The sequence below is a fragment of the Triticum aestivum genome, chromosome 1A, assembly GCF_018294505.1.
Source record: "Triticum aestivum cultivar Chinese Spring chromosome 1A, IWGSC CS RefSeq v2.1, whole genome shotgun sequence".
Classification (NCBI taxonomy): Eukaryota; Viridiplantae; Streptophyta; class Magnoliopsida; order Poales; family Poaceae; genus Triticum; species Triticum aestivum.
Window position 1 is genome coordinate 18,232,946 of NC_057794.1, and position 27,968 is coordinate 18,260,913.

The 27,968-nt window shown below is 44.4% G+C and overlaps 2 protein-coding genes across 2 annotated transcripts; one reads left to right on the forward strand and one right to left on the reverse strand.

Annotated features, from left to right (window-relative positions):
• Positions 1–21,651: 21,651 nt before the first annotated feature.
• LOC123187048 (gamma-gliadin-like) lies at positions 21,652–22,990 on the forward strand. Its single transcript, XM_044598812.1, has one exon. The coding sequence runs from the start codon at positions 21,737–21,739 to the stop codon at positions 22,814–22,816; it is 1,080 nt and encodes a 359-aa protein (XP_044454747.1). The 5' UTR covers positions 21,652–21,736; the 3' UTR covers positions 22,817–22,990.
• Positions 22,991–25,520: 2,530 nt separating this feature from the next.
• On the reverse strand, positions 25,521–27,606 carry LOC123074125 (uncharacterized). Its single transcript, XM_044497082.1, has one exon. It carries the CDS (start codon positions 27,496–27,498, stop codon positions 26,326–26,328), a length of 1,173 nt encoding a protein of 390 aa, XP_044353017.1. The 5' UTR covers positions 27,499–27,606; the 3' UTR covers positions 25,521–26,325.
• Positions 27,607–27,968: the final 362 nt, after the last annotated feature.

Consider the following 27,968-nt stretch of genomic DNA (forward strand, 5'->3'; position numbering starts at 1 on the left):
AAAACTTTTATGACGTCATCTTTTAACGGATCTTTCATTTTTAATGTCTTCCGGGAATCGAGGCGTTTGTTCAGTTGGATAATCATTATTTAGTCTCTTGATTTTCGCGCCCGCCTGTTCGCACACTCCCTTATAAATAGGCACGACCTAGGTTTTTTCCGTTCTCCCCCTTCGATCGTCTTCTTCCTCTCACTGCTTCTCTGCTGCTCGAGCTCCGCCGCCGCCGCAGATCTTGTCTTCATCGACTCAGGCCGCCGCATCAACCTAATTAGATCCGAAGAGACCGCAATAAACCTTCGCTGCAACTCTGCATCTGTAAGTCCCTTTCTTCTCGACATCAGATCCGCATTAGAACCTTCGAGTTCCTTGGTGTTCTTTATTGTTCTTCATGAACTCATTGTAGATTTCATCACCATCGCCCTTTCTTGATCTTTGGATAGTATAAAACTGATGCGGCAGCTATTTCGCCCCTACTTCAAATGCCAACAAATTATTTTCCCTGTTCAGAGGCCTTGTTTAGCACTGACGAACTCATCTGTGCCAGTTTTAGGTCTAGATTTATTTTCATTTTTGGAACCATCTTGATCCAAAATAATAATAACAACTTGTGAAACTTGTTTATATCAACACTTCACTGAATTCTGTCTTCTGAGAAAATCTGTAGTCATGGCGGCTTACCACTCCGACTTTTCTTTTCCTTATATACCATTAGCCCTTAGTTAAACCGCCATTACTTGCTTTATAATCGACCGTAGATTGAACCGGCATATTGTTACTTATTTTTCAGTGTGTTGCACATCATGCCATCGAAGTCACCGACCATCTGTAACTGGGTCCCTTCTTTCGTAACTGAAGAACGGTTAAAAGAGTTCTGCATCATTGGGTTTCTTCCTTCAAAGAATGTCATGTCTTATCATGCTCCTGACCCGGAGGAAGAATGTCCCAATCCGAAAGATGGAGAAGGAATTATCTTTACTGACCACATGAACCGGGGATTTTCACCACTTGGTTCAAAATTCTTCAGAGAGGTCCTTCATTTTTTCAAACTCCATCCTCAGGACCTTGGACCCAACTCTATTTCCAATATTTGTAACTTCCAAGTGCTCTGTGAGGCATATCTTCATCAAGAGCCCACCGTAGAATTGTTTAGAGAATACTTTTATCTGAATCGCCAGAATGAATGCACCAACGGTTCTAGCTTAGAACTTGGAGGCATCTTGATTCAACATCGGCAGGGTGCTATTTTTCCACTCATCGTCTTACCGAGCCACCCAAAAGATTGGAACCAAACTTGGTTTTATTGTCAGGATACTTCTCCAGCGAACAAGAAGCCCCTACCGGGTTACCGCCCTAGCCGTCTTGATTCCAAGTTTACCCTTCCATATAAGCTTACCGTCGTTGAGCGTAGGAAGCTTCTTCCCTCCATTAGAAGAATCAATGGCTTATTGGGTAATGGTCTAACCAGAGTAGATCTGACCCGTTACTGGATCTCATGGCGGGTTATCCCATTAAGTCGTCGATCTCAACTGATGTATGAATATGACGGAAGTTCGGACCATCCTCTTCGTCACGGCTCAGTTGAACTCACCGAAGAAGACATTGTTTCGATGTCAACCCTTTTGGTAAACGGGAAGTACGAAGATTGCAGTATTGTTGGGTTAAGTCCCTTCTGTAAGATTAATCCGGTGCCAGAAGTAAGTACATTCTAATATCTTTTTCTTTGTGTTTTGCCCAGCTATTAGTACTTAATACTGATCTTTCTTCTTGTTTTTACAGGCCAATTCTGACTTCTGGAAGGTGAAATATGATCATGAAGCTGCCAAAAAGGCAAAACTCGCTGCCATGAACACCAAGAAAACAGCCCGGAAATCCAAGAAGAAGAAGAAGACAACCACTGCTGAAGATTTAATGAAGCTTGACGACTCGTCTGACTCGGAGGTAGCCCTTGACTCCCTTGGCCAATTTTTTAACACTCTTATTGACACTGATCCTTACCAGGATGACACTGGGGCCAGTCAGGCTGAGGAAGTAGAGGTAACTATCATTTCCTCTGACTCAGAGCCCTTACTGAGACACAAAGTTCATCGAGTGATCCGTAAAGTAAGGTTTTCTAACCCTTTAGCTCATTTGGATCCCAACTTTCATTTGAAAAAGCAGCAACATGAAAGCCGCCGTGAAGTTGGAACTGAGGATGAACCGGCTGTTACCCTTCAACAGACCCCTCAGAAACGCCCGAACGAGGTTTAATTATTACTGTCTTTAACCCGTTGTAATGAATCCTGCTCCTTACATTTCTTTTAACTCTTTCCTTTATCTTTTCAGGAGGTGCCTCGTTCTTCGGATGACTCATCACAAACACAATTTCCGGCTTTCAAGACTGCTCCTCGGTAATTAAAAACCCTCTTTTCTTCCGAGTTTGATCAATTGTTATCTTAATACTGATTATCCTGCAATATTTTTCTTCAGTGGCCAAGCTAAGTCCAAGAAAGCGAAGGCAACAAAACCAATGGAAGACCCGCCAGTACTGGCATCTGAGCTGGCTAGGCCACCTTCTCCGTTGACTGTCGCCCCGGAAGACACGCCTATCGTTCATGAAGCAAATCCTCCAGAGCCATCCCTTGTCAAAAACACTATTAACCCTTCTACAGCTGGTCCATCAAGCTCAACCGGCCCACCGTCTCCCCGTGTTCAAGATGTTCAAATTACTAGGAGCCGCTATGTTGAGCCGGGGAACCCGACGGTTTTGGCACGGTGCACCGCTAAGCAAGAAGCTTTGGAGAGGCGGAAGGTTCGTCTTGATGTTGCCAATTATGACCATCTTAACGCCAGTGATATCTTATCCGGTTATCTCAGTCATGTACACTCCAGTCGTGATTCTGAGATTGAGATGGTCAAGCAGCTTCAATTGAAGTATGAGGTATGTAATTTCTAGTTTATCAATATTCCTTCAGCCCCCAAGTCTGTAGATTATGAGAGAAACAGAATAACCTATAGACTTATAATATATACTGATACTTTTACCTCTGAGTCTTTGCTTGATATTGGTAGAACAAGACTTCACCCGTAGTCCCCAAAGACTGGTTTATTTAATCATTACTGAATCGGTACTTCAGAATTGAGCACCATCTGTAAAATACTTAATATCCCGGTTTAAACTTGAAAAACTTGCTGAACTGCGTGCATTAGCCCCCAAGTGCCAAGTGCTATTACTTTTGTAAAGGACATGGGACTTCAAATATGTTGGTAGAGTCATAAAAATTTGATTTCACATACATTAGCCCCCAAGTGTCAAGTGGTTTATTCATAAAGTATTTGAGACTTGAATATTTGAAATTGGATACTGGAATTTGAAGCCAAGTCTTGATTTATGTGAATGTTTTCACAGAATGCATTGTCTGAACTGAACTCCCAACTAACTGATACAAAGACCCGGCTGGCGAACCAGAAATTAAATCTTCCACCTCCCAACTGCAAATAAGTCTTTCTAAAACGGAGAAACTGAAGACTGACTTTGCTGTCAAAGAGAAAACTTGGGCAGATGAGAAGATACTGCTGACCCGGAGAGCTGAGACAGCCGAAACAGCTCTGACGGAAATTTCAACCGAACTGAACAGTTTAAAAGGCCGGGTGTCTCAGATGGTCGCTGCTATCTTTGGTAAGCTTCCTGATTTGATCTTTCATATGTGTTTCCTGTCAAGCCGAAATATGACCCGTTAACTGACTTCGTGAAAAATGCGTGTAGGTCCGCGAAGTAAGAATCTAGACCAAGACCTGTTGATTAAGATGAAAGCCGTATACACTTTAACTGCACAATTGTATATCGGCGCACAACGAGCTCTGGCAGCCATCTCTCCTGCTAATCAAGGGTCTAACCGGATCAGTGACGTCCTGAAGAGGTTGTCCATTCTCCCTGCCAGATTCCAAGAGGTGAAACGCTCCTGCGCACGAGCCGGAGCTTTGACTGCCCTAAGCCACTCCAAGGCTTGGGTACCAGATCTAGACCCGTCAGACGTGGCAAGGGGTTATCCTACCATGAAGGAGGACGAGTCTCCTTTTGATCAGGATGACTTTATAGCCTGCGTTCGTGAAGTCCGGCCTTAGGCGACTAGCCTTGGAGATGACAGCAATGTGGACAAGTATCAACCGGATTTTGACAGTGAAAATAAGAAGATGGCTCCTCCTTCCTATAAAGTAACCGACTTGATCCCGCCGGTGAGAGAAGACACATTTGCCCCGGAGGTTGATCCGGTCGGCCTGATTGATGATGAAGCTGAATTTGTCGCCATGAACGACTATGACTGGTCAAAGCCCAACTTCCAGCAGATTCAAGATGTTGAGCCAGTGAGCGAAGGACAATGATCATCTTCATGGGCTTTAGAAAGCCTTGTAATAGCTTTAGCTATTAAAAACACCACATGTCTGCTTATGCCATCGCGCATGAAACACTTCTATGTGAATCTATGCTTCTGGGTGCCTCGTTTAATGCTTGTCTTTGCAATGTTTAAACTCTGTTCCTGTGAACACAAGGAAAAAGCTTGGCAAGGCGGTTTAAAACCAACTGGGCTTAAACACCTCAAAAAACAGAGACAAATATAAATAAAGGATAAGGCTTAATACCAACTCTGAATTTAACGCAGCCGATAAGCGCGTGTAAGTAAAAACCATACATTATCCTTGGTGATCCTTAGATCGCTGGTTTAAATAACCCGTGTGATGAATTTGAGAATTTCAATATAAAAGTTAAGACTTCTTGAACAGTCAATAATTATCATATCTCAGTAGCTCGTACCTTCGGATCCTTAGACCACCGGCCTGGATAACCCGGGCGGCTGTGTTGTCCAATAATTGAGCCGGCGAAGAGAAACAGGCCATCTCATTTGTAATATTGAAACAACAAAAACTCAAAGGCAAGCAACAGATAACAAACATAATTTTAACTCTGTATTTCAAAGATTGGGGGTTTCTGATTCGAATACGATCAATAAACCGGACCAAAGGGGTTAAGCTAAGGTTCGAATACGACCATATAGCCCCTAGTGGCTTTGGCCTTGCGCCGATCAAGAGGGTACCGGCAGCTATGTTCTCTTTGGTTCGAATACGACCTATGTTTGAACAGGAAGCCCCCAAATGACCTTGAGAGGTTTTTAACGACCCTGATTCGAATACGATCGAAGTTGGCTCAAAAGGGGTTAAGCTATGATTCGAATACGATCAAGAAGCCCCCAAGTGAGTTTGGCCTTGGTCCGATCAAAAGGGTTATGACAGCTATGTTCTCTTTGGTTTGAATACAACCTATGTTTGAACAGGAAGCCCCCAAGTGACCTTGATATTTACAGCTAGATTCAAATACGATCATAAGCCGGACTAGAAAAGGTTAAACTTGATTCAAATATGATTAGCTCCTTAATAGTCATTTATGAAAAAGTAATAAAGATGCATAATCTTTGAAAAGAAAAGAGACCGATGGTCTTACTTTATTGCTTCTCATCATATATACAGGATGAACGTATGTACAGGATGAGAGCCGGTGGCTCAGGTATAGTACGGCCGAAGTTGAGCAATGTTCCACGGCCGGCGGGTCTCCTCTTCCGACTTACGTGAGTCTGCTTGCTCTTGAACGTCAATGAGGTAGTAAGACCCGTTGTTTAAATTTTTACTGACCACAAAGGGTCCTTCCCAAGGTGGGGATAACTTGTGTGCATCTAAAAGATCTTGGATGAGCCGGAGCACCAAGTCGCCTTCTTGAAAAGTCCTGGACTTAACCCGACGGCTGTGATAATGACGCAGGTCCTGTTGATAGATTGCTGACCGTGCTGCTGCTAAGTCTCTTTCTTCATCCAATAAGTCAAGCGCATCCTGTCTGGCTTTTTCATTGTTAGCTTCAACATAAGCCGCCACGCGGGGCGAGTCATGACGAATGTCACTGGGCAATACTGCTTCTGCTCCATAAATCATGAAAAAGGGTGTGTAACCTGTAGACCTGTTGGGTGTAGTATTGATGCTCCATAACACTGAAGGCAACTCCTCTACCCAACAACCCGGCGTTCGCTATAAAGGAACCATAAGCCGGGGGTTTAGCCCTTTCAGAATTTCCTGATTGGCTCTCTCAGCTTGACCACTGGATTGAGGATGAGCTACATAAGAAACATCAAGCCGGATGTGCTCTCGCTGACAAAACTCTTCCATAGCCCCTTGGGATAGATTGGTGCCATTGTCTGTGATAATACTGTGTGGAAAACCAAAACGGAAGGTTATTTTCTTCACAAACTGAACCGCCGTGGCTGCATCACACTTACTCACAGGCTCTGCCTCAACCCATTTAGTGAACTTATCAATAGCCACCAAGAGATGTGTCTTCTTGTCCATAGACCTTTTGAAAGGTCCCACCATGTCAAGCCCCCAGACTGCAAATGGCCAAGTGATTGGAATCATCCGGAGCTCTTGAGCCGGTACATGCGCTCGCCGTGCAAATTTCTGACATCCATCACATCTACTGACCAGATCTTTTGCATCAGCGTGAGCCGTCAACCAGTAAAACCCGTGACGAAACGCCTTGGCCACTAAAGATTTTGACCCGGCGTGATGACCACAATCGCCTTCATGGATCTCACGAAGGATTTCTTGATCTTCTTCGGGAGAAACACACCGTTGAAATGCTCCTGAAACACTGCGATGAAATAACTCTCCATCCGAAATCGTCATGGACTTAGACTGCCGGGTTATCTGTCGAGCCAGAGTCTCATCTGCTGGCAATTCTCCCCGGGTCATGTAAGCCAAGAACGGCACCGTCCAATCTGGGATGACATGAAGAGCCGCCACCAACTGCGCCTCTGGGTCAGGAACAGCTAAATCTTCTTCTGTGGGCAACTTGACAGAGGGGTTATGCAAAACATCTAAAAAGGTGTTGGGTGGTACTGGCTTACATTGAGACCCCAGCCGGCTCAAAGCATCAGCTGCTTCGTTCTTTCGACGGTCAATCTGTTCCACCTGATATCCTTTAAAATACCCTGCAACAGCATCGACCTCTTGGCGATAAGCCGCCATGAGAGGGTCTTTGGAATCCCACTTGCCAGACACCTGCTGAGCCACTAACTCTGAATCACCAAGACATCTGACCCGGCTCAAGCTCATCTCCTTTGCCACTCGAAGACCATGGAGCAATGCTTCATACTCTGCTGCGTTGTTAGTGCACGGAAACATCAATCGTAACACATAACAAAATTTATCACCTCATGGGGAAGTTAAAACAACTCCAGCCCCCGAGCCCTCCAATTGCCTGGACCCATCAAAATGAATAGTCTAATACATGTTGCCCGGATTTTCTTCTGGCATCTGCATCTCTGTCCAGTCATTGATGAAGTCAACCAGGGCTTAAGACTTAATCGCAGTGCGTGGAACATACTTCAGCCCATGAGACCCAAGCTCAATTGCCCACTTGGAAACTCGCCCTGTAGATTCTCTGTTTTGAATAATGTCTCCCAAAGGAGCAGAGCTAACCACAGTGATTGGATGTCCCTGAAAGTAATGCTTAAGCTTCCGGCTTTCCATGAACACCCCATAAACAAGCTTCTGCCAATGTGGATATCGTTGCTTAGACTCAATTAGCACTTCACTGACAAAATAAACCGGCCGCTGAACCGGATTCTCCTTGCCCGCCTCCTTGCGCTCTACCACAATAGCCACACTAACAGCCCGTGAGTTGGCAGCTACGTATAATAATAGTGGCTCTTTCTCAATTGGAGCAGCTAGGACCGGCGGCTCAACCAATTGCGCCTTCAGATCCTCAAAAGCGGCGTTCGCAGCATCGCTCCAAACAAACACATTTGTTTTCTTCATCAACTGATACAGAGGCATAGCCTTTTCTCCTAACCGGCTTATGAACCGGCTCAAAGCAGCCACACGACCCGCCAGTCATTGAACATCATTGATGCAAGTTGGTTTAGCCAGGGATGTAATCGCCTTGATCTTCTCCGGGTTAGCTTCAATACCTCGGTTGGACACCAGAAAACCCAAAAGTTTGCCGGCTGGCACTCCAAAAACACACTTGGCCGGGTTAAGCATCATCTTGTAAACCCGAAGATTATCAAAGGTCTCTTTCAAGTCTGTGACCAAGGTTTCCTCTTCCCTAGACTTTACTACTATATCATCCACATAGGCATGAATATTGCGCCCAATTTGATCATGAAGACAATTCTGCACACACCGTTGTTAAGTCGCCTGAGCACTCTTGAGCCCAAAACGCATAGACACATAGCAGAAAGCCCCAAAAGGAGTTATAAATGTCGTCTTCTCTTGATCCTTGACTGCCATCTTAATCTGATGATACCCGGAGTAAGCATCTAAGAAACTCAACCGTGCGCAACCCGCCGTAGCATCAATGATCTGATCAATACGGGGAAGAGCAAAAGGATCAGCCGGACAGGCCTTGTTTAAATCTGTGTAATCCACACACATACGACAGGTGCCATTCTTTTTTAGCACGAGCACCGGGTTAGCTAACCATTATGGGTGAAAGACCTCCACAATGAACCCGGCCGCCAAGAGCCGGTCCACCTCTTCTCCAATGGCCTTGTGCCTTTCTTCATTGAACCGCCGAAGAAACTGTCTGACAGGTTTGAACTTTGGATTGATATTAAGAGTGTGCTCAGCGAGTTCCCTCGGGACACCCGGCATGTCTGAAGGTTTCCATGCAAAGATGTCCCGGTTCTCACGGATGAACTCGATGAGAGCACTTTCCTATTTCAGATCCAAGTTTGCGCTGATGATGAACTGTTTGGATGAATCGCCTGGCACAAAGTCAACCATCTTAGTGTCATCAGCTGATTTGAACTTCAACTCCGGCTCGTGCTCTGTGGTTGGTTTCTTTAATGACATCATGTCTGCCGTGTCAACATGATCTTTATAGAATTTCAACTCCTCTGTAGCACAAACAGATTCAGCATACGCAGCATCCCCTTCTTCACATTCCAAGGCTATCTTTCGGCTCCCATGGACTGTAATGGTGCCCTTGTGACCCGGCATCTTGAGCTGGAAATATACGTAACACGGTCGATCCATGAACTCGGCATAAGCCAGCCGCCCAAACAGAGCATGATATGGGCTCTTAATTTTAACCACCTCAAAGGTTAATTTTTCTGCTCTAGAGTCATACTCATCTCCATAAGCTACTTCCAGCTCGATCTTACCAACTGGATATGCCGACTTACCAGGCACCACACCATGAAAAACAGTGTTGGATTGTTTAAGATTTTTATCCGTCAATCCCATACGGCGAAACGTCTCATAGTAAAGGATGTTGATGCTGCTACCTCCATCCATGAGTACCTTAGTAAATTTGTATCCACCAACCTAAGGTGCCACTACTAATGACAAGTGACCCGGATTATCAACCCGGGGCGGGTGGTCCTCTCTACTCCATACAATGGGCTGCTCTGACCAACGAAAGTAACGTGGAATTGCCGGCTCAACAGCATTAACGGCCCTCTTGTGGAGCTTCTGGTCTCTTTTACACAAACTGGTAGTAAAGACATGATACTATCCGCTACTCAAGTGCTTCGGGTTGCTCTGATAGCCGGATTGCTGCTGCTGTTGATTCCCTTGGCCATGTTGCTGATTATATCCCCCCTGGTGACCAGGATGACCATGAAAACCTCCTCTGCTTGAACCGGCGCCCGGGCCCTGAAAGCCGCCTGAGCCGCCACCCGGACCGTGACCCCCATCAAACGCGTTTGAATTTTTAAATGCCTTCATGATCGTACAATCATTCCATAAGTGGGTAGCTGGCTTCTCCCTGGTGCCGTGTCTGGGACAAGGTTCATTCAACAGCTACTCAAGGGTGGGGCCTGACCCGCCCGATCGAGGGGGCTGTCTGCCCTTGCGCCGCTGATTACCACCATGTGCATTAGTATTAGCAACAAACTCATCAGCCTTACGCTTATTACCTCCTTGATTTGCCGGGTTATGCTGGTGACCCTTGCCACTGTCGTTCTTCTTTCCCTTTGTTGCCTTTTCTTCATCAGACGCCGGGTCTTTAGTGATATTAGAATCGGCATACTTGACAAGAGCCGCCATCAACGTTCACATGTCATTACAGTCTCGTTTAAGCCGCCCCAACTTCTGTTTCAGAGGCTCAAACGGTAATTCTTCTCCAACATCAAAACTGCTGAGTCGGCGTCCATTTTGTCAGACGAATGTATTATCTCCTTGACCCGGCGCACCCAATGAGTCGTAGATTCTCCATCTTCTTGCTTGCAATTGGTCAGGTCCACAATTGACATTGGCTATTTACACGTGTCCTTAAAGTTCTAGATGAACCGTGCCTTTAACTCTACCCATGAGCCGATGGAATTGGGTGGCAATCCTTTCAGCCAGGTCAGAGCCATTCCATCCAACATCATGGTAAAGTACTTGGCCATTGCAGCATCACTAACTTCCAACATCTCCATAGCCATCTCATAACTCTCAATCCAAGCCCCCGGCTGTAAGTCAGCCATGTAGTTAGGTACCTTACGAGGTCCCTTGAAATCCTTGGGCAATCGTTCGTTGCGTATGGCTGGGACCAGGCAAGGTACACCTCCGGTTCTTGTAACCACTCCTGCCTCAACCGACGTTGCTGGATAAGCCGGAAAGGTTTGGTGAGCTGCCTGCTCTGCTGCTATCTGAGCCGCCCGCTCCGCCTCTTGACGAATCCTCTCCTGATCCGCCAAGTTAAGGGCTCCAGCTCGCACCGGCTCATGCCTATATGGCCGATTGTGGCGTTGAGCATTACTCGACATCTCTGCAGACTCCATATGCCTACTGTAACTCAGGCTCTGGCTTGGGCGAGGAGTTGAATGAATCCTGCCTCGACTGTAGGAGTATGCGTCCTGTTGGGCCAAAGCTGTCTGAAGCAGTTCTCTTACCCTCCGGGTCTCAATTGCTGCTGGCGAGTCGCCTTCCATTGGGAGAGCCGCCAAACGAGCCGATGCTGCAATGAGGTTCTCCATGGGGTTGGAGAAGTGACCCGGGGGTGTTGATATATAACGAGGAGGAGTTGTATTCATGCGCGGTGGCTCCATGGTGCGTGGCTGAACTAGTGCTCCGGGCGTGTCGACCCGGTTTACCTCCGGCGGGTTGCTCCCTCCAGCTCCGGGTGTATGGAACAGATTCCTGGGATCCAGTGTTAGAGGCAGAAACAACTGAGTTTTCTGACGCCTCCTCCTCGTGACTTCGTTTGATGCATTAAGATCCACAAAGAGCCGGAAGGTTTCTGCTTGAAGCTGCTGAGCACGAGCATCCAAAGCTGCTCGTTCTGCTGCCATCCGGGTTTCCTCCGCAGCCAAATTTTCCTTAGCCTGCACCATCTCCTCCCGCACGCGTGCTACTTCCGCTTCATGATGGGCTTTATCCACCGGCTCTACCACAACGGTTAAAAGAGTCGTCAGTTTATCCATGAGGTCCATGAGAACCTGAGCCGAGGGGCGCGCGGGGTCTCCTGACCCGGCAGCTGCCGACCCGGTGGCGACCGCTTTCGCTGCGGTGGAGTTCTGTCCGGGCTACATCCCTGCCATGAAGACTCCGGCCCAATTTGGCGGCTCAAGCGGGTCCGGAATACTGCTGCCATCGGAATAGCCCCCGAGCATGTCATCTTGCAGTTGGTACAATGAGTCCGTCTCACCCGTTGAAGATGCAGTATCAGAGCAGATGGCCGTCTCCCCACCTTCCATCGATCCTTCGGAGTATTCACTGCCATGGACGCAGCCTACGAAGGCATGCTTCATGACAGATTGAACACGGGCGGACCCGACACGCTGAGCCGTTTCGATGAGGTCAGTGTAGACATCCGGCTCAGGGCCTAACTCGCCGATCCGGCCGATGAAGACGTGGATTCCGCCGAAGGGGACCTGGTACCCGTACTCGATTGAGCCGGCCTCGGGGCCCCAGCCTTGTCGCCGATGTAGATCTTGCCGCGATGACTCTTGGTCATCCGGCCCACAGCGTATCCCTTGAGCCCTTCGAAGTTTCCCTTCAAGAACTCAAATCCACTGTGCGCTGGCCCCACGGTGGGCGCCAACTGTCGTGGAATTTTCACAGAAGATGTCCTAGAGCAAGGACTTAGTCGTAGGGCCATCGCACTAGGAAGCTTAAAGGGGTTAATCGGGACAAAGGACACGAGAGAGTTTTATACTAGTTCGGCCCCTTACGATGAAGGTAAAAGCCTACGTATAGTTGGGTTTGGTATTGCTGGGGTTTCGATTACCAAGAGGCTTAACTCCCCGGCTTGGTTATCGAATTGTTGTTTCTTGCCCTAAACCGCCACCGGGTCGTCCCCTTATATACACGGGTTGACGTCTGGTGGCTTACAGAGTCCCGGCCGGCTCATAATCGTGTCCGGCTCGGTGACTTCCTCAACATGCCTTTCTTTACAAGTCTTTCCGTTCCTATAGCGGTTTACAATAACGGGCTTTTAAGCCGGCCCAAGGCCTTTGGGCTTTCTACATATACTAATAAACTATCATCTTGACTGTATATTGGGCTTCTTATGTAACCCGCCATTAAGGCTGACCCGGCCCCTCCTGGGCGGGTCTCAGCTGATAATAATATCCCCAACAGGTGTCGCAAGCTTACTCAAAACAGAAGGTGAATTAAGTGCAGAGCTAGATGGCAATTCCTTACCTCCCCTCGTAGTTGAGGGATAAATCTTGGTTTTTGGATCTCTCAAGTTCTTCATAATGATAAGCAGATATAAATCCCAAGTGACTCAAAGAATAGAGCTATGCTCCCCGACAACGGCGCCAGAAAATAGTCTTGATAACCCACAAGTATAGGGGATTGCAACAGTTTTCGATGGTAGTATTCAACCCAAATTTATTGATTCGACACAAGGGGAGCCAAAGAATATTCTCAAGTATTAGCAGCTGAGTTGTCAATTCAACCACACATGGAAACTTAATATCTGCAGCAAAGTGTTTAGTAGCAAAGTAATATGATAGTAGTGGTAATGATAGCAAAAAATAATGGTAGCAAAAGTAGTGTTTTTGGTATTTTGTAGTGATGATAGCAATAGCAACGCAAAAGTAAATAAGCGAAGAACAATATATGAAAAGCGCGTAGGCAATGGATCGGTGATAGAGAATTATGCCGAATGCGGTTTATCATGTAACATTCATAACCTAGGGTGACACAAAACTAGCTCCAATTCATCAATGTAATGTAGGCATGTATTCCGAATATAGTCATACGTGCTTATGGAAAAGAACTTGCATGACATCTTTTGTCCTACCCTTTCGTGGCAGCGGGGTCCTAATCTTATCTTATATATATATTTACTAATTGGAGGCACCATTGGATTTACCACGTTAATCCTAGAAAACCATGTAAAAATATCCTTAGGATCTCAATTCTACGGTTAGGATCAAATAATAGATCAAATAGTCCTTCCTGGAAAAAAAAACAGATCAAGGAGTCATACCTTTCCACGTTGGAGATATATCTTTCTAAGTTTGGTCTTCTTCACGTATTGCTACATCCTTAGGATCTCAATTTTATGGTTAGGATCAAATATGAGATCAATAACTTACTATCTTTACACGTTAACAGATCAAAGAGTTATATCTTTCCATGTTTGGACTCCTACATGCATCGCTATATCCTTAGGATCTCAATTCTATGGTTAGGATCAAATAACAGATCAAAAAGTTATAAGATCGATCGATCTCTGATTCTGCATTGTCGATCCATAGTTCATCCTAGAAGTTTTACAACTACGATCGTCCGATAAATTGTAGGAAAAATCGAGATAGCTATAATCTTCTCGGCTCAGATTTTTCCATCGAAAACAGTCCTTCCTTCTCCCGAGGTTCCATCCTCAAGCACTTATACTCCCGCAACAAGAATATTTTTCTTTCTCACGCATCTCCTCCATCGTGCCAGCGGTTTGATCTAGTAGCCCTCAGATTTTCCTTATGGAGAAGCAAACTTTCCTCCTCACGAGGTCCCTGCTCAAGCCCATCTCCTCTGGCAGCAGGCACGTTTACCCCTTTTCTTCCGCATCTCCTCCATTGAGCCTGCTGTTTAAACAAGTAGCCACCGTTCTCTTATCTTCCCTCACTGCCCGCCAGCTGCGGTCTGTGCCACCTTGACTTCATGATTAAACCTGAATGACATCTTTGCCTGTCCATGTTTGTTTTCCTATAAAGATAGAAATCTAACGTGCTTTCTCACGCGACTCCCTGTGTGATCACTCTCTCCTATGTTCTAGGGTTTGTAATTTTCATTATGTACCGCCAACATCATCGTGGCAAATGGAACTTGGTAGGCAACCACAGTGCTGGTGGGTGGCTGCGTAATGTATGCTGGGTACAGAACTGTGTACTTCCAATTGCATATTAGCGGCCAGCGTTTAGTAGGTAAGCATATTAGTGGCGAGCGTTTTGATTTGGAGTACGGAACGGTGGATGCATTAGCATAATCGCTGAGGTACTTATTACTACAGCACCCATTCATATGCACGTACAGTTTATTTTTTTGGAGGAGCACGTAGAGACTTTTGCTTCATTAATTCGTAGCTTTTGGTTGTCGCCTCCATCTATAATCAGTCCGCTGTTGCGCGCAGAAGTCTTATACTTCCCCTTCCACCCGAAATCTCATATTAATATCCCCCTTTTGTTTCGCTTTTACTGTCAATAAAAAGGTGGAAGCTGACCTAAATTCCTCATGATTATTTTGATCACAATTGATCAGTACGATTCCAGCAGGAATTGCATGGATATCTTAGTTTGGATGCAACAAAAAAAATACAGCTCTTCGAATGTATATCTGATGCTATGGCTTTGCTACATCGAGCTATAGTTCGAATTTAGTGATCTTTGGATTTTGATTATGTGTTCATAATTTTGTACGACTACCTGAATTAGAAGTATTTTTCTCATTATTTGGCTATTGCATCTATTTTCTCTACCGATTCTACACCACCAGTTCCGACGATGATCTTCACATATCCTATAATATAACTTCCCACACAGGTTAATCTTACAAAGAAAAGAAGTCGTAGAAATTTTGGAGTGAAGGTTACATGTAAGATGAATATGCGTGTGACTACATCTATCTATCTTCATTTATCACATACATATTACGCAGTGTCCTGGGTCACTAAATTTAATTATCTTCTCAACGTGGTCGGCATTTTCAATTTATTAATCGGACATAGTATCGATTGTTCGATGTGCTTCATAAAAAATCAAATTGCGAGTGTAATATAACACATACTTCATCAGTTTGGAGCTTAACATTACACGTCATTATCGCTGCCTCTTCTGCCTTCCATTTCTTCTTACTTTCCTGTTGTATTGCTTAATAGATGGCCATGGAGATCTTTCCTCAGTTTGACAATGAAGCCAGAAGTCCGATTTGTATATGATAATTCATGATGTACACATTGCAATATACATACAAAATTTATTGGTTTATTTTTTCAAATGACAAAGTAAACCAGTTAACGGAATTTTATATTTGTATACTACATATTAGTTCTTCATCTGCCATTAAGATTTTGATTAGAATGTTTCAAACATGGCACTTGATGGGAATATCATTAGGATGAAGATAGATTAATGTTATAATCCACTTACAAATTTGTCCAGTTCTGTAACCGACAAGATAGATATGTTTGATTTACTTATAGGTAATTCTTTATACACACTTTGATTCCACATCAACGATGTCTTTACAAATTAGCACATAGGCATCTATGTAATGCCGTGGATCCATTGTAATTGATGCAATTTTTTGTTGAAATCTTCTATCTTATTTGTTCTATATCAGGAAATATAACCAATTTCAGCCATTGTTTTGCAAACCTGAAATATGTGAACTTCGAAGTTTCTCTTTTATAATGTGCTTTGATGCAATGATCTTACATTACGATTTCAATCGTGGTTACGTGATGATGGTATAGTTTTTATTTTCGATGCATGTGTTCGATCCTAGAGGAGTGACCTTGGGCCATCTTTTGCTATGGAAACAAAAGATATCTTCACACTTGACGGCAAGGCAATGGCATTTCCTCCCATGAAGAAGGTCTAGAAAGCTACAACTTTCTGAACACCGGATTGTTCTTGAAGAGATGAAATAATCACTTGGCTTGGTTTCATGGAACCAACATGACTAAATTTGATACTTCTACTTCTACTTAATGTGGGATAGTTATAATTTCTTTTCGGTATGTGCCATTGTACGTAGTCATTTCACTTGAAGCATTTTAGTGTTGGTTAAAGTTGGATGGTTGCAATGATGTAGAATGAAGATTAATTGCAGCTACATATTATGAAATAAAACTTAATTCATTTGTTTCATTGTTCAACATATTTCTTTATTATTGTACTATTTATAGAAGAATAGATATGATGTATTGAATACCATTGTACCTTTTTAATCATGTGATTCTCTAAATTATGACTGATATAAATGTTATAAATCAAAAAAGGAAAATAAAATGTAAATTAGTTCTAGCCCGTGCAGGTGCACGGGTTGTTGACTAGTGGATACTAAGGGATATTAAGGCCTCCTTTTAATTGAGTACCGGACCAAAGCATTAACACATAGTGAATACATGAACTCCTCAAACTACGGTCATCACCGGGAGTGGTCCCGATTATTGTCACTTCGGAGTTGCCGGATCATAACACATAGTAGGTGACTATAGACTTGCAAGATAGGATCAAGAACTCACATATATTCATGAAAACATAATAGGTTCAGATCTGAAATCATGGCACTCGGGCCCTAGTGTCAAGCATTAAGCATAGCAAAGTCATAGCAACATCAATCTCAGAACATAGTGGATACTAGGGATCAAACCCTAACAAAACTAACTCGATTACATGATAAATCTCATCTAACCCATCACCGTCCAGCAAGCCTACGATGGAATTACTCACGCACGGCGGTGAGCACCATGAAATTGGTGATGGAGGATGGTTGATGATGACGATGGCGACGGATTCCCCTCTCCGGAGCCCCGAACGGACTCCAGATCAGCCCTCCCGAGAGGTTTTAGGGCTTGGCGGCGGCTCTGTATCGTAAAACGCGATGAATCCTTCTCTCTTATTTGTTCCCCCCGAAAGCAAATATATAGAGTTGGAGTTGAGGTCGGAGGAGCTCCAGGGGGCCCACGAGGTAGGGGGCGCGTCCTGGGGGGGCAGACGCGCCCCCCACCCTCGTGGCTAGGGTGTGGGCCCCTGTTCTTCATCTTTTGCAAGGATTTTTTATTATTTCCAAAAAGATGTTTCGTGAAGTTTCAGGTCATTTCGAGAACTTCTGTTTCTGCACATAAATAACACCATAGTAATTCTGCTGAAAATAACGTCAGTCCGGGTTAGTTTCATTCAAATCATGCAAGTTAGAGTGCAAAACAAGGGCAAAAGTGTTTGGAAAAGTAGATACGACGGAGACGTATCAGTTTTCTTCAAGTTCAAGGAGTTGACTACGATGAGACCTTCTCACTCGTAGCGATGCTTAAGTCCGTCCGAATCATGTTAGCAATTGCCGCAATTTATGATTATGAAATTTGGCAAATGGATGTAAAGACTGCATTCCTGAATGGATTTATGGAAGAAGAGTTGTATATGATGCAATCTGAAGGTTTTATCAATCCAAAGGGTGCTAACAAAGTATGCAAGCTCCAGCGATCCATCTATTGACTGGTACAAGCATCTCGGAGTTGGAATAAACGTTTTGATAGTGTGATCAAAGCATATGGTTTTATACAGACTTTTGGAGAAGCCTGTATTTATAAGAAAGTGAGTGGGAGCTCTGTAGCATTTCTAATATTATATGTGGATGACATATTGCTGATTGGAAATTATATAGAATTTCTGGATAGCATAAAAGGATACTTGAATAAGAGTTTTTCAATGGAAGACCTCGGTGAAGTTTCTTATATATTGGGCATCAAAATCTATAGAGATAGATCAAGAAACATAATTGGACTTTCACAAAGCACATACCTTGATAAAGTTTTGAAGAAGTTCAAAATGGATCAAGCAAAGAAAGGGTTCTTGCCTGTGTTACAAGGTGTGAAGTTGAGTCAGACTCAATGCCCGACCACTGCAGAAGATAGAGAGAAAATGAAAGATGTTCCCTATACTTCAGCCATAGGCTCTATCATGTATGCAATGTTGTGTACCAGACCTGATGTGTGCCTTGCTATTAGTTTAGCGGGGTGGTACCAAAGTAATCCAGGAGTGGATCACTACACAGCGGTCAAGAACATCCTGATATACCTGAAAAGGACTAAGGATATGTTTCTCGTTCATGGAGGTGACAAAGAGCTCATCATAAATGGTTACGTCGATGCAAGCGTTGACACTGATCCAGATGACTCTAAGTCACAAACCGGACACGTATTTTTATTGAACGGTGGAGCTGTCAGTTGATGCAGTTCTAAGCAAAGCGTCATGGCGGGATCTATTTGTGAAGTGGAGTACATAGCTGCTTCAGTAGCAGCAAATGAAGGAGTCTGGATGAAGGAGTTCATATCTGACCTAGGTGTCATACCTAGTGCGTCGGGTCTAATGAAAATCTTTTGTGACAATACTGGTGCAATTGCCTTGGCAAAGGAATCCAGATTTCACAAAAGAACCAAGCACATCAAGAGACACTTCAATTCCATCCGCGGTCAAGTCAAGGAAGGAGACATAGAGATTTGCAAGATACATACGGATCTGAATGTTGCAGACCCGTTGACTAAGCCTCTCCCACGAGCAAAAGATGATCAGCACCAAGACTCCATGGGTGTTGGAATCATTACTGTGTAATCTAGATTATTAACTCTAGTGCAAGTGGGAGAGTGAAGGAAATATTCCCTAGAGGCAATAATAAAGTTGTTATTTATATTTCCTTATATCATGATAAATGTTTATTATTCATGCTAGAATTGTATTAACCGGAAACTTAGTACATGTGTGAATACATAGACAAACAGAGAGTCACTAGTTTGCCTCTACTTGACTATCTCATTGAATCAATGATGGTTATGTTTCCTAACCATAGACATGAGTTGTCATTTGATTAACGGGATTACATCATTAGATAATGATGTGACTGACTTGACCCATTCCATTATCTTAGCATGATGATCGTTTAGTTTGCTACTATTGCTTTCTTCATGACTTATACATGTTACTATGACTATGAGATTATGCAACTCCCGAGTACATGAGGAACACTTTGTGTGCTACCAAACATCACAACATAACTGGGTGATTATAAAGGTGCTCTACAGGTGTCTCCGATGGTACTTGTTGAGTTGGCATAGATCGAGATTAGGATTTGTCACTCCGATTGTTGGAGAGGTATCTCTGGGCCCTCTCGGTAATGCACATCACTATAAGCCTTGCAAGCATTTTGACTAATGAGTTAGTTGCGGGATGATGTATTATGGAACGAGTAAAGAGACTTGCCCGTAACAAGATTGAACTAGGTATGAGGATATCGACGATCGAATCTCGGGCAAGTAACATACCGATGACAAAGGGAACAACGTATGTTGTTATGCGGTTTGACCGATAAAGATCTTCATAGAATATGTAGGAACCAATATGAGCATCCAGGTTCCGCTATTGGTTATTGACCGGAGACGAGTCTCGGTCATGTCTACATAGTTCTCGAACCCGTAGGGTCCGCATGCTTAAAGTTCAGTGACGATCGGTATTATGAGTTTATGTGTTTTGATGTACCGAAGGTAGTTCGGAGTCCGGATGTGATCGCGGACATGATGATGAGTCTCGAAATGGTCGAGACGTAAAGATTGATATATTGGACGGCTATATTCGGACACCGGAAGTGTTCCGGATGGTTTCGAAGAAAACCGGAGTGCCTAATTGGTTAGCGGAACCCCCTCTCCCCCCCCCGGGGGGGGAGTATTGGGCCTTAGTGGGCCTGAGGGGAGAGAGAGGGCTGCAGCCCAGGAGGTGGCGCGCCCCCTCCCATGAGTCCGAATTGGACTAGGGGAGGGGGGCGCGGCCCCTCTTTCCCTCTCCCTCTCCCTCTCCCTCTCTTTCCTTCCCCCTTTCCCCCTTCCTAGTAGGACTAGGAAAGGATCAATCCTACTCCTACTAGGAGGAGGATTCCTCCTCTCCTTGGGGCGCACCAAGGCCAGCCGGCCTCCCCCCTTGCTCCTTTATATACGGGGCCGGGGGGGCACCCAAAGACACACAAGTTGATTGTTCCAAGCCGTGTGCGGTGCCCCCCTCCACCATAATCCACCTCGATCATATCATAGTGGTGCTTAGGCGAAGCCCTGCGTCGGTAGCAACATCATCACCGTCATCACACCATCGTGCTAACGAAAGTCTCCCGCGAAGCTCTGCTGGATCAGAGTTCATGGGACGTCATCGAGCTGAACGTGTGCTGAACTCGGAGGTGTCGTACGTTCGGTACTTGCATCAGTCGGATTGTGAAGACGTACGACTACATCAACCGTGTTCTCATAACGTTTCCGCTTACGGTCTACGAGGGTACGTGGACGATACTCTCCCCTCTCATTGCTATGCATCACCATAATCTTGCGTGTGCGTAGGAATTTTTTTGAAATTACTACGTTCCTCAACACCAGCATACTACTCACTCCATTCCTAAATATTTGTATTTTTAGAGATTTCAAATGTACTACCATATACTGATGTATATATACATACTTTAACGTGTAGATTCACTCATTTTGCTTCGTATGTAGTCACTTGTTGAAATATCTAAAAAGACAAATATTTAGGAACGGAGTACTAGTTAATAGGCGTAGGAGACATCAGGATTTAGGTTAACTAAAGAGGGTCAGAGGGTGCCCTCAAGGATCCAAATTTGCATGTGTATGGATACTGAGAGGCTTGGTGGGATTCCTAAAAATTTTGTATGCGCTGTGAGGGACAGTTCGCTTCTTTTACTGTTTTCGTATTGGTTCAGGGACCGGACATTAGGCCCTATAGGGTGCTACATTAATAGAAGAATATTTTGTTACTAGTAACATAATATAGTCCTATACTCTTTATATATTTTCATGTTATTTTTTCATAGTTTTGTTTCAGTTGCATATGAATTTGTACCTGCTTTTTAAATATGAAGAGCATGCAAGATAAGATGATGTATCTTAGAGAAAAGTCCATGTCACAACCCTTAACTTGCCACTCGATTTATCTAGTTATTTGATGAGTCAAATCTGGTTATCCATCTTAGAATCATACTAGGCAAAAAATACAAAGTTTGTTTAGTGAAAATAATGTCTAGAACAATCTTCTCATTTATAGTGTGATCTATCATATATTGACACACACAAGCTTACATACTTAGCCCCACTCAATCTATGCATATCTGGATATGCCTAATATCATGTGGAGCATCACAAACTTAATTCCAAAAGGAGGCAAAATCTAGATCAATGTGTGTAGTGTAAAGTGAAAAAAATGAGTCATAGGTCGTTATCAAGTATGCCTTACAACTAAATGATATGTGTAACAAAAAGCAACTATCATGAATAATCTAAAATCACACAAGTAAAGTTGCCCCACCAACCACAACATACCAAACGCTTAGTTGGATAACCTTATGAGCACTTTTCAGAAAGCAAGTGGAAAGATGAATGAAATCATACCATGACAGCTATAAATACACCTTCATCATCATAGCCACCTTTCATCATCCAAACTTCACGCACCAAGATCAAAAACATCTATTCCAAGCAAGTATTAGTAATCATAAACCCAACATGAAGACCTTCCTCATCTTCGTCCTCCTTGCCATGGCGATGAGCATCGTCACTGCTGCTAGGCAGCTAAACCCTAGCAAGCAAGAGTTGCAATCACCACAACAATTATATCCGCAGCAACCATATCCACAGCAACCATATCCACCACAACAACCATTTCCCACACCCCAACAATATTTCCCCCATCAATCACAACAACCATTTTCCCCACCACAACAATCATTTCCCCAACCCCAACAAGCAACCCCCCTACAACCACAACAACCATTCCCCCAGCAACCCCAACAACCACAACAAGCTTTTCCCCAACCCCAACAACAATTTGCCTTGCAACCACAACAACAATTTCCCCAGCTCCAACAACCACAACAATCATTCCCACAACAACCCCAGAGACCACACCCATTCCCCCAACAACTAGAACAAGTAATTTCACAGCAACCACAACAACCATTCCTCCTGCAACCGCAACAACCATTCCCCCAGCAACCAGAACAAATAATATCCCAGCAACCCCAACAACTATTTTCTCAGTCACAACAACCATTTCCCCAGCAACCCCAACAACCATTTCCCCTGCAACCGCAACAACCATTTCCCCAACAACCAGCACAAATAATTGCTCAGCAACCTCAACAACCATCCCCTCTGCAACCACAACAACCGTTCCTCCGGCAACCACAACAATCGTTCCTCCAGCAACCACAACAACCATTTCCCCAACCCCAACAAGTAGTACAAATAAATCCCCAGCAACCCCAACAACCATTTTCCCAGTCACGACAACCATTTCCCCAGCAACCCCAACAACCATTCCCACTGCAACCGCAACAACCATTTCCCCAGCAATCAGCACAAATAATTCCTCAGCAACCCCAACAACCATTCCCTCTACAACCACAACAATCATTCCTTCGGCAATCACAACAACCGTTCCTCCAACAACCACAACAACCATCTCCCCAACCCCAACAAGTAGTACAAATAATTCCCCAGCAACCCCAACAACCATTCCCTCTGCTGGCAAACCAACCTCAGCAACCTTATCCACAACAGCAACCATCAGGAGTAATGGTATAGGCATCGGGGGCCAAGGAAATGAAGAGCTATAGTACTAGCCCGGCGGATCATCGTTGTTTAGTCAATTGAGTGTTCAATGTAACGATGATAAATAAAGTGATGTGTACCATCATGTGTAACCCCGACCTATACTAGTTCAAACATGAGAATAAAAGACAAAGAAAGTTCTTGTCACAAGGACATTGCTGGTAATTATTACATTCATGCCATATTTGGATTTTCATCCCAAAATATAATTTGAGTCATGTGCATTAACTACCTATTTATGAAGTGAAGTCATATGATCCTAACACAATTAATGATTGTGAAACTTGGTTTAATTGAAGTACTACCAATTAAGGAGTAATAATTAATTGCATCTCTTTGGTGGCTAGCGATGTGAATTGTGTGACCTTATTATCTGAAATGTTCTAGATTGTACATAGACACACTTTTTACAATTGTTGAGGTGCATATGAAGCAACATATGCTTAAAGATATGGTGACCAATCACTGGTCTCAGTGAAAATCTCAGTACCGGCTTTATATGGAAGGGAGGGACATGATGATGACTTCGTGTTGCATTTTATCATTGTTCAAATGGTCTCTTTAATGGACCAGTTGCTCAGATTAGAAAATATGGACTTGGGCCATACTCCATATTGAGTTCTTGCAAATGGACAAGATGAAGGCATGATTGAATTTATTCCTTCTATTTCTCCTGCACATGTAACTTGATATTGAAGATCGCCGTATTACAAGTTACTTACAGAAGTTCCATCAGACGAAGATCGTTCGCCTAGTATAGCCGCCCAATGGTCAGAAGCTTTTATTAAAAGTTGTGTTGGTTACACTAACATTACATATATTATGGGTGTTGGAGACACGATGTCTTTTTTTAAACTTCAATCCTCCTGTATTTATTCATAAGAACCGTCGCATTGTTTACGAGCATCGGACAATGTCCTCGGGGGTAGACTAACAAAAGTTTAGGAGGGGAAAATATAGCTAATCTTTGCCAATTCATGCACAAACATGGTTGGTTTCCCTTTAACTGTGTTCATAAATTATATGAGTTAAATTCTAAGGACACAAAATATAAGTCATCAAAAATAGCACTTGCAATAATAAACGACCGGCTCCCCTCTTTCATGGTAGTGATCACTTCTGTATTATCCGCATTGATCTCAAGTTTATTGCATCCGCTCATATATGCAAGATTTAGACCAAACCTCAAGGATAGCACCTCTACTGTAAAAGCATTATAACAGGAATCAACCTTTTCATTTGTAGTTGCAATGAATTTCACATTGCTATCCTTTATCACCGCTCCAACAAAACCCTGATACGAGTCAAGGATCAAACGATGCATCTATGTTGAGTTTCGCAGTCTCTTCAGGATATTGTCTGCTTCACGTTTTATGTAACTCTACGAACTATGATGGCTAACCTTTAAAATATTTGCAAACTTAATGAATGTATGGGTACATTTTTTTGGGTTGTTGTATATTCGGCAATCTTCAACCATCAATGGTGTACTGCTGCATGTATGGGACAATTCATGTTTTCTTCGAGGAACTAAGACAATTCATCTTGCTTTAGAGAAAAACTTATGAATACAACTGAATAAACAAGCAGCATCTTGGCTGCCGAAGCAGGTTGAACCACTAAAATTCTAGTACCGTCGGCTTTCTGACGTCTGGCCATGTACACGTTGATTGCCACGTACGGGTGGCTGCCTGGCGCGGCCAACTTCACATAAAAGCTAGTAGAACTGAATACCTGATATATAAACAGAAAGCTACACTCATGTAAGAGGAATATAATGCTAGCACAATGAAACGTGAACTTCACATAAAAGGCAACATTTGACACATGCAGAAGAACATGCAAAGACTGTCATCATGGCAAAGAGCAAACAATGGAGACTTTTCAGAGCAATTGCAATTGAATATGGAACATGGCAAACACTGCAATAGCATTGACAAAAAATAACAGATTAAATGTTGGCTTCTTGTATAGACATCAACAGATGTGTATTGACCACTGAGGCAACATGAAAATAGAGTAGAAACATCTTGTACGATGTGTCAGGCATATCTTAGCGATTTCAGAGCTTTATATCTAGCTGAATCATATTTCAACAATCTGTTGCAATATGAACCCTGACATTACCACATTTGAAGCCTCTGCCAACAACCCCAAGGTTATTTACAGTACTTCAAGTGTTTCTGTTTTTTGCTATTGAGTTTCCTGACGACTAAGACGGTGTTCATGTTAAAAAACGACTATTACCAATATTTAACCTAACAGGAGGAAAACACATTGGTGCTTACCATCAATTTTATTTAGCCACTAGAAACTCATAAAGAAATAGCAACAGGAAGATACAGATACAAGCGCTTAAATGATCCAACTTAATCATTATAACATGACGATGATAATGAATTGGCTCATTTAACACCCACTATTGACATTATTGCATAATTCATGTAAGACATGATTGTTGAAAAGAGGAACTCTCTTATATGTAGTAAAAGCTACCTTGTGCATATAGACTATTTAGTTAGTTCCATATATGTTCAAACTGACATTGCTATTCCAAGTATAGATGTGGAAGATAAAAGTATACTCCCTCCGTAAAGAAATACAAGAGCGTTTGGATCACTAAAGTAGTGATCCAAAGGCTCTTATATTTCTTTACGGAGGGAGTACTTATATAAATTTAGAAAGCAAATGGCAGACATATGGCACCAGATACAACTTCAAGATATAGTCAATCCATGGCACAAGTGTTCTAAAAAATGAAAGTGTTTTCAACATCATCTACTATCAATTAACAATAACTATTAGCAAAACAGCATTGAATAAACGGTCTTCTACGGAATGATGATGAGAATCCAAGAGGCAAGTCCAAACAGCAAACAGTTCCTTCCAAGACCCAAACAAGACTATTACTAGTTTTCATATGCAGAATCACATGGCCATTTTCTGTGTACATATGACTATCTGATGGGCATGGTTGTGCCCCGTTTAAACTATGGGGCTGGTTGATCCAAAAAGTTACTATTCCATAGAAGTGAAATTGCATATAAAAACCTAGAGAGCAATGCAAAATTCAAAGAAAATAAAGCACTTCACCACACAGTTGTGCAGCCCGGGCCCCTGGCACCACCACTGGCCCAAAGAAAGGGACAATAATAGACAATACCTTCTTACCACTTGGCAACCACTTCATCCTAAAAGGCTAAAACATCTAAAGCTGTTCTAAATTTATCTCCTGAACAAAACAACAAAGTCCCAAAGAAACTAATGGCACATGGTGCTAATCTTAATGAGCACTGAACTAAGGGGGATTTCCTTTTCTCCACAATCACATCTGTACAAATGTTTCAGGGTAGCTCGGAATGGGGAGGAGTTTGGGACTAGAGCCCTCACCTGATATTGTGGTCATGGCGGATGCTTTCGAAAGTGTTGACAAAGTCCCCCTCCTTGATAGCATTGGAACAATGGTCGGCCAGTTGTTGCGCCTAATTTACTGTTTTCTCCTCCTCTACACCATCCTCACCACCTGGATCCTCACCAGGCTTTGACGCCAACAGATTTTGGAGGTTGCCTCGGGCCATAGGAGTGTAGAAGGTGACAACTGGAACCATGTTATGGAAACTACATTGATCACACACCTTCTTCACCTGCTCAGATTGTAGCTCAATTGCGAAGAGTCCCGCCAATGTACTAACGAAAATGACATTTGCTCCCTCGGCAAAGCCCACCACTAGCACTCTATAACCTTCATCCAAGCGAGCACTAGTTGGGAGCAAGTTGCACGGGGAGATGACCCGGCTGAGCACCCATCGTGCATCAGTGCCATCACTCGCATCTCTTGTCCACAATTTGAGATGCGGATGCACGTGTTGGATTACTCCCAGCCCACCGTCGTCTGCGAGCACGAGATTATACAGGCCAAAGTGGTTGTCTGGTGCACTGAACAGACTGAGGGAGTGCCTGGAGAAGTCGTACTCCAGGATCCACCCACTCTCCTCGTGGTCGTAGAAGACGAAGTAGAGCTGAGAGCTGCCGTCGAGAATGCCAGAATGTTGTATGTATACCATTAAGTCGTCGTGTGTCGAGGCCGGCTCGCCCCAGGCACCGGTCTCCGACCAGTACACGCACGCCGACGTGCCATACCCGCCGGGGAAGACAAAAAGCACGCGGAAAGGGCTCCCGAGGCAGTCACGGTGGTCGCACCCATCCGCCGTGCAGAGCACGGCCACAGCCAAGTAGCCGCGCTCCAACGCCGCGGGCACAGGCATGAGGTGCTGGGCGCCCGTGATTGGCTCCCACACCAGGAGTTCCTTAGCGTCCTCGCACTTGGGGAAGAAGAGGGCGCGGCCATGGCAGCAGTCGCGGGCCAGCCAGGACCGGCCGTCCGGGACGGCGAGGGAGAAGGACGAGGCCGTGGTGGGGAAGAAGGAGGGGGCGCGGTCGCTGTCCTGGTCGTGGAGGAGGCCGAGCACGGGGGGTGTCCCGTGGAGCTCGTGGAGGAGGCGGCGGAAGCCGGGCCCGGAGACGGCGCCGCTCCAGGCCTTGGAGACGAGGGAGGACCGGAGGAGGCAGGCGGGGTCGTCGGTCGGGAGGCGGAGGAGGATCTCCTCGACGAGCTCGTCCGGAAGCGCCGCTGACGGCGGCGGTGGCGGCGCCATGGCGGTCGCTAGGTCTGGGTTGAGTGTGTCTGGTGAGGGAGACGGTGGAGGGGAATGGCTGGGCTCGACCAGTTCAGTCCGAGGAGATTGGGCTCGACTCTTTTTTGAGGGTCAAAGCAAAGCGCATATGGTGGGTTCGTGCACATTACATTCATCCACATTACATTCATATCCTAGCTTAGCGAGCTCATGCGCAACACCGTTGGCCTCCCGCCTGCATGCGATTACATCACACTTGGAGAACCATAGCCTCATTTGGATCTTCAGGTCGTCCAGAGCCGAGGCATACGCTGAAAAGCTTGGCTCCTTCTGAGTAAGGGCCGCCTGGAGAAGCTGTGAATCAGTTTCGATGCTGATCTGTATCGCCCTAAGATGGGCAATCAGTTCCACCGCGCCCTCGGCCTCTCATAACTCAACTGCGAATGCATCATGGACATGCTCGTTCCTCCCTGCCATGCAAGCTATTACAT